Here is a 13,577-nt window from a genome sequence, read left to right on the forward strand (position 1 = left end):
TATTTTGTCCAGACATTTATTTTTTTCGTACTATGTCAGCTGGGATTGGCACCAGTTTCCCCAACGACCCTCAAGACCCCAAGATAATTGAGAGTGAGTTTGGTTAAGGAGGCAAATTCACGACATCACAACTACATTTTCCCTAAAACGCAGCTCAATCTTTCGGTTTTGACCTTGGATTTCTTTGCTCAGGGTGCAAAAATAAGTTCCTTAATCTCAGTGAACCTTTATTAACTTGTAGCAGAGAATTAAACCAATTATAAACAATACACATAAAACAATGATTTTCTTTCTTGCATCTGATACTGTGAATCACCATGATCGAGCAACTCTTTCTAACTCAAAATCTTATAATCCCTAAAACCGAAGAGCGTCATAAACTCTCCCTTTAATACATTTGGAAACGTATAATGTAGAAGAGTTAATTCTGACTGAACTCATTTTCATAAATGTCCTACAGTGTGATTATCTCTAGGAAAAAGGTTTACACACTCACAGCGTGAGAGCTCATAAAAGATGAAAAGGTTTGATAATCTAATAACATACTGTTCATGAAAGAAGATTCTTCTTTGTTCTTTTTTACTCACAAACATTAAGAGAACGATTTGAATGTTTGATAAAATAGTAGCTCCAAAGGAAATTAGGAGAGATTTTTTTGATTTATATTCAGCATAAGCTTTTTTGGCTTTAGTTAAGTTTTATCCACATTGTTGTTCAGTGAATACTAATCAAAGGAAAAGTTCCCTCATAGTGGACGTTGTAAGTCACGGTTGTAAAATCTACTGTTAATTAGAACATGACATTATTACACGATCACACAGATGAAACCATCTACTTAACTGTTAGCATCACTGGCTGTTTCTGCTGATGCCACTTTGACAATAATGCTCTCATTTCAGCCAGTTTTACAAGGTGATGCTGACACATTGTCAGCAGTTTTGGATGGTGTTACACCATTTGTTTTGTGAGAGAGAGGCAGACATCTTTACCGGTCTCTGACTGAGAAGCTATTAGCCTCCTGGCCCCAGAGACATTCCTCCCGTGGCTGCTCATTCCCCAAAACATCCTGGCCCTTGAATCAAAACTGTCTGAAGCTCGTGGACCCCTGTATCTGAATTAATTCAACCAGGAGGAGGGGGAGGAGGTGAGAGGACATACAGGTGAAGGAATGAAAGGAGAGAGAATGCTGTGCTTCACTGAGGCACAGCATTCTCTCTCAAACCATCACCCTCTGAAAGTCAGCGACAGTCAGTACGTTTCCATGCACAGTTAAGTCGAGTAACTGTGTTCAATTGGACGACTGTCATTGTCCCAGTATACAAGCGCTAATGAGCAATTGATATATTGAATGAAGTGTGTTCGTCTTCACCATGTGAGGGGAGACACGCCACCTTTCAGCTTGTTAGTATTCAGCTGTTTACAGTTTAGCTGGCGGCTATGGTAGTAAACATGTTAAAGCTCCCATATTATGAAAAATAAAAAATATCATCACTCGTGTTTTTGTGGTCCTCCTCAGTCTAAGAACATGAGATAAAACATGCGATGTTGACTTCCGTGCTCATCGGGGCGTCACAAGACGCTAAATTCCTGGAATTGTTGTCTGGTGGAGCTCTGATTTGTCCGTAAAACATGTAAGAGTGCTGGTGAGGGCAACGACATCCAAAAACCGGAAGTCTGCGAAGTCCGCAAAACGTTCTATTCTTGGCTCCAAAAAACAATTGAAATATATTTTTTTTCAAAATGTTTTGGAAACTCAAGATCTTGACTTTGACACTCAAGATTTAATTTTTTTTTTTTTTTCTCATGTCACTTCAGGGGCTCCGTAAAACAGAGCATTCTGAACAGGGCTGTTTTGGTGATTGAACTGCTGTGGTGCTTCATCCTTAAGGTATTTTGACCAAAGCATGTCATAGACATGTTCATTAGGACACCAGGGAACTAGGTTAACTTGGAGAAATAGGATATAATATGAGACCTTTAAATGCCCTCCATAAACAGAATATGCAATTCTCTAACCTGACAGAGCACAACATTGATCTCTTCATCAGTCTCGAAAAAATATATTGGCCTGAATTTTGCAATGTTTTTGGGGTGAGAACTTCAAAGGTGTTTTTAGTCAGACAAACACAACATTTATTTTCTTTCTAAAGTGGTGTAAATACTTTGGGTGTATATTGAAAGTCAGAACAGACACTGAAGAGCAGATCTGACTGAAGACCGATACGATGAAGACCAAACAAAACAGACTGAGGTAAGAAAAGATGTGGAGTGAAATGTTGCTCCTTTGAAACTCTGTGCAGAACTGTGGAAGTGTATGGTTCTACCTCAGCTTCTATTTGTACAAGACTGTGCTCACAGTAAATGGATATTGTTTGTAAATTTTTTATAGCGCAGAATGTGTTCATTCCTGTGCTATAATGTGGCCACAGTTGTTATTTTCACATTTCTTACTCTCTCGTTGCATCTAAATTTATTCAGAATGCATTTATATATTATATATATGTGCCAACTGGACACTGGAGGTGCAGAGCAGCACATTTTCATGTGACCTGTTTTAACAATATGGGATCGACTAACTTAATATTGCTTTTATTTCACAGAGTTGTGTTCCTATTAGCAAGACAGTGTAGCCCCTGAAGGCAGATTATAATAGACAGCTGCTTTTAGTACAGTATGTGTCATTCATAGCTCATTAAAAACGTCAGTGCTTGAGGGCAGAAATCAAATAGATGCCTGATTATCATGCTAATGGTAAAAAAAATAGCATGTGCAGGGTGTCGTTAGGTAAACATTTGCCGAAATATACTGAAAATAAAAACCCAAAGTGCAGAAAAGAAAGTTTTCTGCATCCGTGCCTCGTTCTTTGCCAGGGATTTGTTTGGCACTTCAACAATTTCGTCTCATTAACAACCACATTGTTCTTCCAGGACTTCTTCTAAATGGAGCTTAAAGCCATCACCCTTGCTAACACACACTCAAACACATTTTAATCCCACTCACCAAATCAATGCCTTTAATGGCACCAGTTCTCTCACTTTGTCTAACTACAACCCCCCACTTTCAATTTATTTCTGTCCCAGCATGGTATTTTATTCTGGAGGCTTTGTTTGCAGCATGTAAACAATATTCCTGTTGGGTAACTGAAAAAGACGGAGCGACTCCGTTCATTTTTTATCAACATGCAGTGAAAGAGCTATAGTTTTTTATCCATATTGTACAAATTGTGCCTTTAAAAGACCATTTCTACACCAGTCAGCAAAAACAAACTTTTATTTCTATCTGTTATGGTCCATCTGTTTCTTCCAAGCTCTGGTTTGTTATAAATAAAGTTTGATGTAATAGAATTATTGCATAGTTTATTTATCACAAATATCACCCAACCCTTTTTTCTGCTCAACTAAAGCCAACAAAAAAATCCTAAATGTCGTTCCATTCACATTGAAACTGAATCATCCAGAGAAGGACATGCTTTATAGACCCAAATACACAAAAGACATACAACGATCCATTGAGAAACCTTTTTGACATAAGCATGCAGACAAATCCACCCGTATGTCATGAAACTTTTGTCATTTTCGTACATCGTCCAACTATTCCTGCAACGCAAGATTCTCGTGGGCAACATGAAAACGAAACAAACTGAGAAACAAAGGGAGAGAATCACGAGGTGCTGATAGGCTCAATCAGCATTGTGTGAGCTCATTTCACTTTAGTTTGAATGAAGCGGACATTCGTTTAAATTAAAAAGTTATGCACTGCAGCTTTACGTGATGAATGGTATGATCCGTGCGTTCTCTTTGTTTGTCTGTGTGTGTCTTTTCCTGCTTTGACTGCTCTGTTTGTGACTCTGTTATCAGATCATGGTCATGGTGCCATTTCACTCTGTCCGCATGCTGGTTGTGTTGGAAAAAAAACAACAACAACAAAAACAAAAAAAAAGCTGAAGGTTCAAAAAGTAGTAGATGGAAGAAGATAGGAAGGTTATGATTTATATCTTTGTGAGACGAGTGTCTTAGCCTCTCTCCTCATTCCTCTGGCAGCCGCAGGCTCACGCATTAATCCGTCTGCCCGGCATTTGCAGGGGGGGAAACGCAATAATCGTTCATCAAGTCCAGCTTGGGGCCCCACGAGTCGACCGTGAGGGAGGGGGGGGCTTTCATATTCATCCCGGCTTTATCGTCCCTTTTTTACCTCACTAACCAACTAGACAGTTATAAGAGCAGGAAGTGAGTCACACATTTAAAAGCACTTGTACACAGAGGGATAAATGTCAGTCAATGAAAGACCCCCTCACTGTTAGAGAGGCCTCTCTACAAGAATAAACAAGGTCATGCTTCATCATGAGCTCTTTTGCATGCTACTAAATCAATTCAATCATGCTTTTGAAGACATATTCATATTGAGAGAAATGTGTATATGCACGTAATGTTCAAATTTCAAGTGATTTGTGCTCCACAATAAACTCTCTGAACTGAACTAACAGCTCCTGTTTTCTCTGTGAGCCGGAAAATGCTTCCGTGGGAATAATTCTCTTGTTTATCTATTTCGCCACTTCGTTTTCTTAGTTTATGAATCACGTCAAATCCTCCGTTTTCACGGCCCTATTTTATGTGGACAATAAGTCAGCTTTTAATAGCCTGCCTTTTCTGCAAATGACATCATTTTCTTTTTCTGGATGTTTTCCAGGTTATAGTTAGTATGTAATGTAGGAGGCAGGTCTCGTCGGGTTTGATGGGTGCTGTATTTTACCACTGCAGGCTGCACAGAGATTAGCTTTGGGTTTCCTTGTACTTTTCATGGGCAGAGGTCCTAGCTGTGTTTTTGCCTCCTTGTTGAATAATCACTCCACGTCTCCACACTTTCACCCCTCGTCGTATGGTAATGTGATCTGACTTTGGAAGTGAGTCAACTGGGAACACAGGCTGAGCCTGTACAGTGTTTGTCAATTAATGTTTCAGATTTCATGGCATCACTACAGAGTTTAGTTTGAACTCTGTGCACCCTAACCCTTTACATTGTGCATACAGATCTGTTATAATGTGTGCTCTTTCTCTGTGCAAACCTCTGAGCGAGCCTGGTTCTTTGTCATCTTCTGGTGTATTTATTGTGAGGCTTAAAGATGGTTTGCAAATTGCACTGCAGCTTCCCTCTGCTCATCCAGGTTTGGCTTCTGCAGCCATTAATCACAGGGGGATGTACAGATGGCCCGTCTCACCTCCTTTCACCAGCTTTGCATGGTTTCTAAACCCACATGACCAAAGATGCATGTTTAAGTTAGAGAAATGGAAACAATCTGTGTGCATATAGTGTTTAATATACACTGTGCACGGTGTATGTGCAATCTAAATGTTTTATTGAAAGAATATGAGAGATGGTCTTGGTGTTACATTTATCTTCCCACATTCAGTAATTCATTGTGTGTGCTGATATGATCAGTGATTTAATTCTGCATGTTTTAAAGTGGTTTACAGTTTATTATTGATTTATAAAGGTTACATTACTTCTCTGTGCCGGCTGGTTCATTAAAATTATGTACGGTAGTTCTCTGTTCATGTTTCACCTATTATGTTCTAAGTGAAACCATGAATTGCTGATATAATTAACCATGCATCATTGTGTTTTTTATACACCCCTGCAGTAACAAAATGGTGGTTTTTCTCAGCTTCTGGGCACCACAGTAAATATGATTATAACATGATTCAAATTGTAATTATATTCTGCCAAAAAACTTCTGTTAAAATCTTTGTCTAACGCAGGGGTTCTGAAAGTTGTGATACCTGAGGCCAATTTAGGAACCCAACAGTGGACTGAGGGTCGCCTTTTAATGACCAGATTGCAGTTGTACAGTTTACACTTATTGGTCTGTATCCAGTAATGTCCAATAAACATTTAACAAGCTTAGTAGCTCCTGGATTAAAACTATCAACTGTAATTCATTGCGAGGCCGCCAGAAATGTTTCTGCGGGCCACCATTGGCCCCCGGGCCGCACTTTGAGAACCAATGGTCTAATGTTTTGGTTTAGGTTATATTGTGCATAATCGATGTAAACCTAAAATAAGTTGCAGTTTTGTGAAAAAAATAAAATAATATACAGATTTACAGATTTTGTTTGTAAGGAATCAAAACACATTTAAATATGTTTATGTTTTTCTCATTATCTAAGAGTTAAAATAAAATAATATATAAAGAGAAAAGCTCCAGCTAAAATGTGGAACTTTCCTGAACCTCCCTGTTGAGCTAATGTTAACGTCCCACAGTGACAGCATGAGCTACTCCACTGCCCTAAACCCTGGAGGTTTGAGTTCAGAGTCATTCAAGAGATTAACTTTAAACACTGTACTCATGTAATGTGTCTAAAGCTTCAACTAGGGGGAAACTACACTGTTCACTGTGTACAGTCTGTCACTGGAAGCTGTTAAATGCTACATTATTCAAACTGTTATATCATTTATTGAAAATGTGCTGCTCTGTTGGTCTTTCTAAGCTGTTGTCTTGTTGCCTTTGAAGAAACTCACACAGAATAGAGTTTCTATCTCTAGCCAAATGATTTGGAAACATTAATGAGTCACTCCACTGGTCTGGTTGACACAATATACAGTAGACTGCCCTGCTGCTGGAAATGATATACAATTAAATGATGTATTGATGATCTATAGTCAGTGTTTGGTAACAGTTTACATTATAGCACAGTAGCTATATAGTAATGTCATTTAGTAACATTAAATGTGTGTGTGGGAGATGAGGGATTATGAAGTTCAACTTTATATTATTACATGATAATTATCAATACTTCCAAAACATTTAAATGATGTGTGATGTCTACACTCATGTTTAAGCCTATGTTACTTTGGAAATAAAATGTATTATATTATCTTACAATTCAAATCAATTAAATTCAGAGGACTTTATTTGTCCTGAGGGACAATTTAAGACACAGAGAGCAAACAGAAGATGGCTTTTTTGTAAGAATAAAAAATACAAATATAAGAACCAGAAACTATATTTACAGAGGTGCACGTTGCAATGGGAATAGAATAGATAAATCAAAATCTAATTGTGTATTATTTACATAAGGTGCAGAGTTGAGATTGCGGTAGATCAGACTATTACCCACTATTGTATTAGCAAGCTGAAAATTGCATTAGAAATACTGTAAAGACAGAATTATCATAATATAATATTACCTCCAGGTCACAAAACTGTTACAATAATATTATCATGTTTCTGGATTTCAACAAAAACCTGGAGTTACAGTAAGTTCAGTCAGAGAGAAGCAAAGTCTTCTCTGCTCCACATCTGGAGAAAGCAGATTGTGGCAGATAACTGTCATTTTCCTGATGTTCCCCGTCAGCACTGACACCCTTACTCATTGAGGGTGTGTGTGTGTGTGTGTGTGTGTGTTCTTGTACTTGCAGCATACTGAGGACCAGTGAGGGTTTTTAACCAACAAAGTGAGGTCATTTTTACGAAGTGAAGACATTTTTGCCGGTCCTCACTATGTTTTCATTTAAATCACTTCCTTAGGTTATAACCATGCTATATTCTGATTTTAGGTCTTCAATTTGGTACAAAAACCTGTTTTCACACACTTTTTGTGTTTTTCTGGGGCTCCACCTGCAGACATGTTATGGTACTGCACCCAGTAGATCTTTATAGATGAAGTAGATATTTGTAATCATGTTGATTTATAAAGTGGAAATGCTGGTCCTCACTTTGTCAGCTCTTACACCCGGTCCTCAGTATGCAGCAAGTACAAGAATGTGTGTGTGTGTGTGTTTGCTGTCTGAATTTTAAATGAAGAGCAACATACTGCAGTTTATCACTCATACCTTTACTTATGTTGCCAGGTGACCGAGCCATATGGGTCCGTTAATCTTAAAATCTCTCAATTTTTTTCCTGCTCCAACGCTTTGATGTCGTCCTTCACTGTGATCGTTAATCCGAGCTTTATTTTTATTGTTTTAAAAATTAAGTTTTAAGGTTTTTAATGTTTGACGTCTGTTTCCATAATGACTGCAGTCATCAGCATGTGTGGATCTTTTTTTTCTTTTTCTTTTTTAATCACAGCACTTTCCCTTTTTGGCCCTTGGTTTACTTGGTTATGTTGTTGTAATTAAACCACAACAATAAAGTTAACAGGTTCACTATGTTGCATTAAGATTCACAGATGTGCAAGGTATTAAAATACCCCCTTTACGGCCACTTCTTTCTGCCTTAAAGGTTTTGTGGCAATAGCTATTTAACACAGCTTTTGGAATTGGTTAAGGGAGTCTGAATTCCCAGTGGCTGCTGTGATTCTGTGTACAACATGGGAAATAGGGCAAATCCCTTTACGCTGCACAAACCTCCCATGTGGTGAGATCCGTTTTAAAAGTCTGCACTCTGGGTCACACTGAGATTTCATAGAAAATGCTCCTTTCCCTGCAGTTTTCAACGTGACATATAAAGCCTTGTCAGATTTGTGGAAGCCGGTTTCAAACTGCGCGCAGGACTCAGTGTGTGTGTGCCACACAGAGCCGTGTTTGTCCGAGTGTCAGCTTGTATCAGGATTGTTGTGTCTGATGTGGTCTGGACATTTTGTCCCTCTCTGCAGGAGACACAATCCCAGTGGTTGAGGGAAGCTCTCCTTACACAAGTCACTGAATTTCATTTTATGACAACTGCAGCTACAACTTTCTCATAACTACCGTATCAGTCACTCGAAAAAATAAATGTATGAACTGATTTGTCAAGGATTAACAGAAACACCCACATTCTAATTTCATTTCGGCGGCTTCAACCAACCAGTTTTGCTTATTTTATAACTCTTGATACACTACTTGTCACTTGTTGCATACATAAAACTTATGACTAGAGTTGTGCATAAACTACAAAATATGAAAAACTATACCATAGGACTGGGTTAAAAAAAATGATTTCAGTCATATCAATCTGCATTTGAAAGAGTGGTTATCGATTCATAAAATTATTTGATTGATCTTCTAATATGTGCCATTTCCTGTATCCTCTTCACAAATCTCGTGAGACTATCAAGACTTGACCGCAAAAGTCTAAGGTGACCGTGAGCTGTTAGCTGAGAGCTAACAGTCGAGCTAACAGCTGAGGCCACAGATGTACTGTATTTATTACTTTGTCGTCTGGTGGAGAACCAGAAATACTTCCACAACCTGCTTTTTGGATACTTAGTGTCGTGATTGACGCCTCACTGTTGTCTTCTTCTGATGAGCAAAGAGGGCAGGCCTAGCTGTGTCCACCAGTGCCCTCTGCTGGACACCTTTGTAGTTACTTCAAACAGTCCGGTGAGCTTCTAAGCTGGATATCTTGAATCAGGATCAGAATTCTGTGGTTTTAACATTAATATTTCAATGATGCATCAGGTTAGAGAGAATTTATATTTCTGAGGACATCTCTTTCATTACCAAGCAAATTTGGTATTGACACGAAAATGTCCCTAAATGAAATGATATTGAATCAAATTAAATGAAATGGGGACCTTGTGAATCATAATCTAGTCAAGTCACAAAATCAGTAGCAGTACGCAGCCCTACTTTATGCTGTTTAACTACTATTGTCTGTAAATGTCACTGCTTTTATGTGATCCTACTAAACTTTTCATTCTTTTCTTTCTTTCTTTTTTCTTTCTTTCAGCTCTCAGTCCATGGATATCCACTTTCTCCCACCCTGATGTGAAAGACTTCTCCCAGCTCACCCTTGACCTGACTAGAAATGAGCTTATTGTGGGTGCCAGGTAAGAAACTGTAAATCCACTCGGCTTTTCACCCCGCGGAGCACATTACTGAGAACATGATACCCTTTTCTCACTCACTCATACATTTCGGATAATGACGGCTCTTAAGTGCTCTGCTGAGCTATAGTTGGACCGTACTCATGCTTTGTGTTTGGCAGAAGGGATGAATTTGAAAGAAATATGTCACGCACGTGTATATGCACGTGTCACTGTCAGTAGCTAACATGAGTTTAAATTTCTCCTGGTTTGACCCTCTTAAAAAACACATGCTTACACAAATGTAACACGTAGACACAAAAACAAACACCACTCAGGCTAAGTTCTATAGCAGCTAAAAATCAAACAAAAAAAATATAGGTATCATCAAACACTTTTTTTTCCTGGATACATTTTTGTCAATATTGTGTAAACACTCAAAAAATGTTTGTCTCTCCTCAATCCAGAAACTACCTGTTCAGACTGGACCTCAGCAACATGTCACTGATACAGGTATGTACATTAAGTCATATATTTCCTTTTTTCTCTCTCTGCTGAGCATAAATATGTTATGGTTAAGCATGCGGTCGAAGAAACTTCTCTAGAAAGTTGTAGTCAACTGAAAAGAGTAATTTTTGAGATTCTGTTACTTCGTGATGGAGATATGGTCATATTTTTATGGTCGTGATCAACATCTGTAGTAGCACCAAATGAGAATCTGTCTTTATTTTGGCAATAGCATCGTCCACTTGTTTGTGTGATTTGAGATGTGGGGACATTGTGTGTGATTCCAGAGGATGGAGGCATGTTTGCCCGATTAAGCCTATTTGACAGAACCCCACATGCAGACACAAGAACTAGTCAAAAGTTAAATCAAAAAATCTTCAGTCAGTCTGAAAACAGTGAAAAAAACTAACTAACAGCAATGCTGGCTCAGCAACAACATCAAAGGAGGCAGACTGTCCAGAACAGACACGGACAAACAGGGTGATCCTGCAAAATAAACAGCTAGGAATAAAAGCTGAGAAGGTGAACATGAAGGCTGAGTGTTAACGGTGAGCAAACAAAACAATCTGGGGAACACTGGTGAGCTGATCAGGCTTTTAAACAGGAGTGACAATCAGAGTAATCAGCTGCAGGTGAGTTGGAGGGAAACCAGGTAAAGGGGTTTCTCTGGCCAGCCTGCAGGGGAAAAGACAAGCAGACACGCCCACAAACACACCCACTCAAGCAGACAGGGGAAAACAGACAGACACACACATAACAGGAGGAAACAGGAGATACATTTTATGTCATAAACATCATCAATTCATTTTCAAAACAGATTAAAATATTTAGCATTTAAAGGTATTTTTTTTTACAGTTTGTGCTTTAGTGAGACTTAATGGTGTAAATTAATCATATGTGTTATGTATCTGTTTCATATGACATGCCATGATACAATTATTTCTAAGGGGTTGTTGACTGTGGAGTGCAACAGTGTGACGCATCTCTAAAGATAGAGCATTACAGCACTCTTTGTCCTGTGATGCTCATTGATTTGACGTTACGTAGCATTTCCTCTGGGATGTATGTGATATTATGCATCTAACATCAGAGCTATAATGTTTGTAACAGCTTGATAAAATGACAAATGATAGCACTTATTAAATGTAAAATTAGCTGCTTTGAAATTCCATATTTACCCAGAATATTGTACATTGTAACAGTGAAAAAAGTATTGGATGCTCCCGTTGACTGATTTAATTGCCAGTTCTGAAGCAAATGCTTCCTGCTGTGACAGAAACCATTTGTCAATATGTGGTCAATATGTGGCTGATAGCAACGTCACCTCTTTCCTTTGATTCCGTCTCAAAACTGTCAGCGATGCGTGTAGTTGAGCCACCGTCATGCTTCAACTGTTGAGCTCTTAGATTGATATAAAAAAAAGAAAGAAAACACATTTCCCAGATCTGCCCAAAGCAATACAGCAGGGTATTAACTGCCACTCTAACAAAATATAAAAGTTGGATCAGTATCACAATTCAACATAATACAGTTCAATTATAACATGAAAGGTTTATTGTAAAAAGCAGAGGGGGGTCGAGGAACTTGAGCAAATGCCTCAGAGCACAACCATTTTGGACACAGTTGAGATGGTTTTGAAACTGATCAATAAAACAGATGCTACCTCCAGCAGATCAGACTGATATTTTCCATCTGTACAGTCTCCTCCTGTTGAAAAGTGTCAGTATACTTATCATGATTGTATCCACTGTGCTGAATAACAGTAGCATCTCACCTTGTCTCATTTGGTCCAATTATGTAAAGGAGCCATATTCCTCTATAAATCCATTATCTCCAGTACAATTAACTTCACATTATAATATGAAACATATCCTGCGTTTACAATAAACTTTTTAACAATACATGATATGCTATAACATGATACTGATCTGTTTTCATTTTTGCTGGAGTGGCAATAATATGCAGCTGTAAAGCAGTATTGCATAATATTGTGAAATTAAATCATAGTATTTTTCATTTGCAGGATATATTTCAATTATGTGGGTGTCATGCATGTATTCACATACACACGTGCACGTCTTTGTGTTATTTGCGTCTTTGTGTGTGTGTGTGTGTGTTCCATGAAAGGCCTTTGGTATTGCGATTACTTTGCAGGAAACTCGCTTCGGTATCGTCAGGAATTTGAGCTCCGGGCACATCGGTTGCCTTCTGATTGCATCAGTCATGTTAAAAGACAAAGCCTCAATCCTCTATAGGATGTAATCTATACTGATATATCACTTGTCAATGAGGAAAGAAAAGCAATCCTCGTATAACCCAGAGGTCAATACGCAGTTTCCTGTAGCACATGCACACTATTCTTTTTAGTCTTTTACGTGTGCAATGCCAAGTTGAATACAATCTTCACTGCTAGCACTGGAAATTAAATGATCACTGTAGTAGTGGTGTTTCAACATGTTTTAGCCAAGAAACAACAATTTGTTTCTCCAAACTTACAGTAAATTTGCAAAATATTAGATAATATATAACATATATCTTAGTGCTGCATTAAAGGAATCTCTAAGCGTTGTTCAATATAGATTTTTCGGAGGGTACAGTATGAAAAAATAACTTGTTTCATTGTATCTTTCTTTTTAAATACAGAACTTATACATAGAACTATGCGATTTCAAAGAGACTCAAGCCTATCAAGCGCCAACCAGAACATGTGTTAACATCACAACCAAAAAACTCTACCTGAGAATGTACTTTGAAACTCTTGAAAGAGAGAGAGCGAAACAAAAGCACAGTCAGCCATGCAGGGTAGGTGTCCAAATGGGAGTCGCTGGGCAGCTGCCAGCATATTACGGGCACTATCAATGCCTTGAGTGGTTAGTTTGCCACTTATTTTCCACTTGTTGGCAATGTGGAGGAATTCCTCTGCACAGGGCTCAGCAATTAGTCGCACATCTGTTTTTTTTTGACAGTCAAGGCAAAAGGATCACAACTTCCAGTCATTGTCAATGAATTGTGCCGTGACACTGAGGTAGTTATCATAGTGCATATAACGTTTGATTTATAAATGATTCCATCCCTCAGCTTCTTAAAATGGAACCTTCCGCCCAACAATCCCTCACCTCCCTCCATCTTCAGCTACTATCTCAGTCTGTCCGATCTGACTGACAACTGTTTCATGTCAGCGCACACCAGAAGCGTTAGTTGCGTTAAATTATTTTATCTTGTTAATCTCGGCTGTATTCATCGGAGCCCTTAAAAAAAAAAATCAATCAATCAATAAACAATGCTGCGCCTGATATTAGCTTTATAAAATGCTGTATCCTTAAAATAAATGAATAAAATGCACTG

General features: G+C 38.4%; 1 protein-coding gene across 1 annotated transcript in view; it reads left to right on the forward strand.

Annotated features, from left to right (window-relative positions):
• The window catches only part of sema5ba (sema domain, seven thrombospondin repeats (type 1 and type 1-like), transmembrane domain (TM) and short cytoplasmic domain, (semaphorin) 5Ba), a gene marked incomplete at its 3' end in the record, with an annotated part of 98,202 nt that overhangs the window by 7,450 nt on the left and 77,175 nt on the right, over positions 1-13,577 (forward strand). Inside the window, exons 2-3 of the mRNA XM_083889415.1 lie at positions 9,650-9,749; positions 10,193-10,238. Of these exons, the coding sequence (XP_083745541.1) occupies positions 9,650-9,749; positions 10,193-10,238 (146 nt within the window). The remainder of the gene's footprint in view (positions 1-9,649; positions 9,750-10,192; positions 10,239-13,577) is intronic.

This window comes from Microchirus variegatus (genome assembly GCF_963457635.1).
Source record: "Microchirus variegatus genome assembly, chromosome: 5".
In the NCBI taxonomy this organism is placed as follows: Eukaryota; Metazoa; Chordata; class Actinopteri; order Pleuronectiformes; family Soleidae; genus Microchirus; species Microchirus variegatus.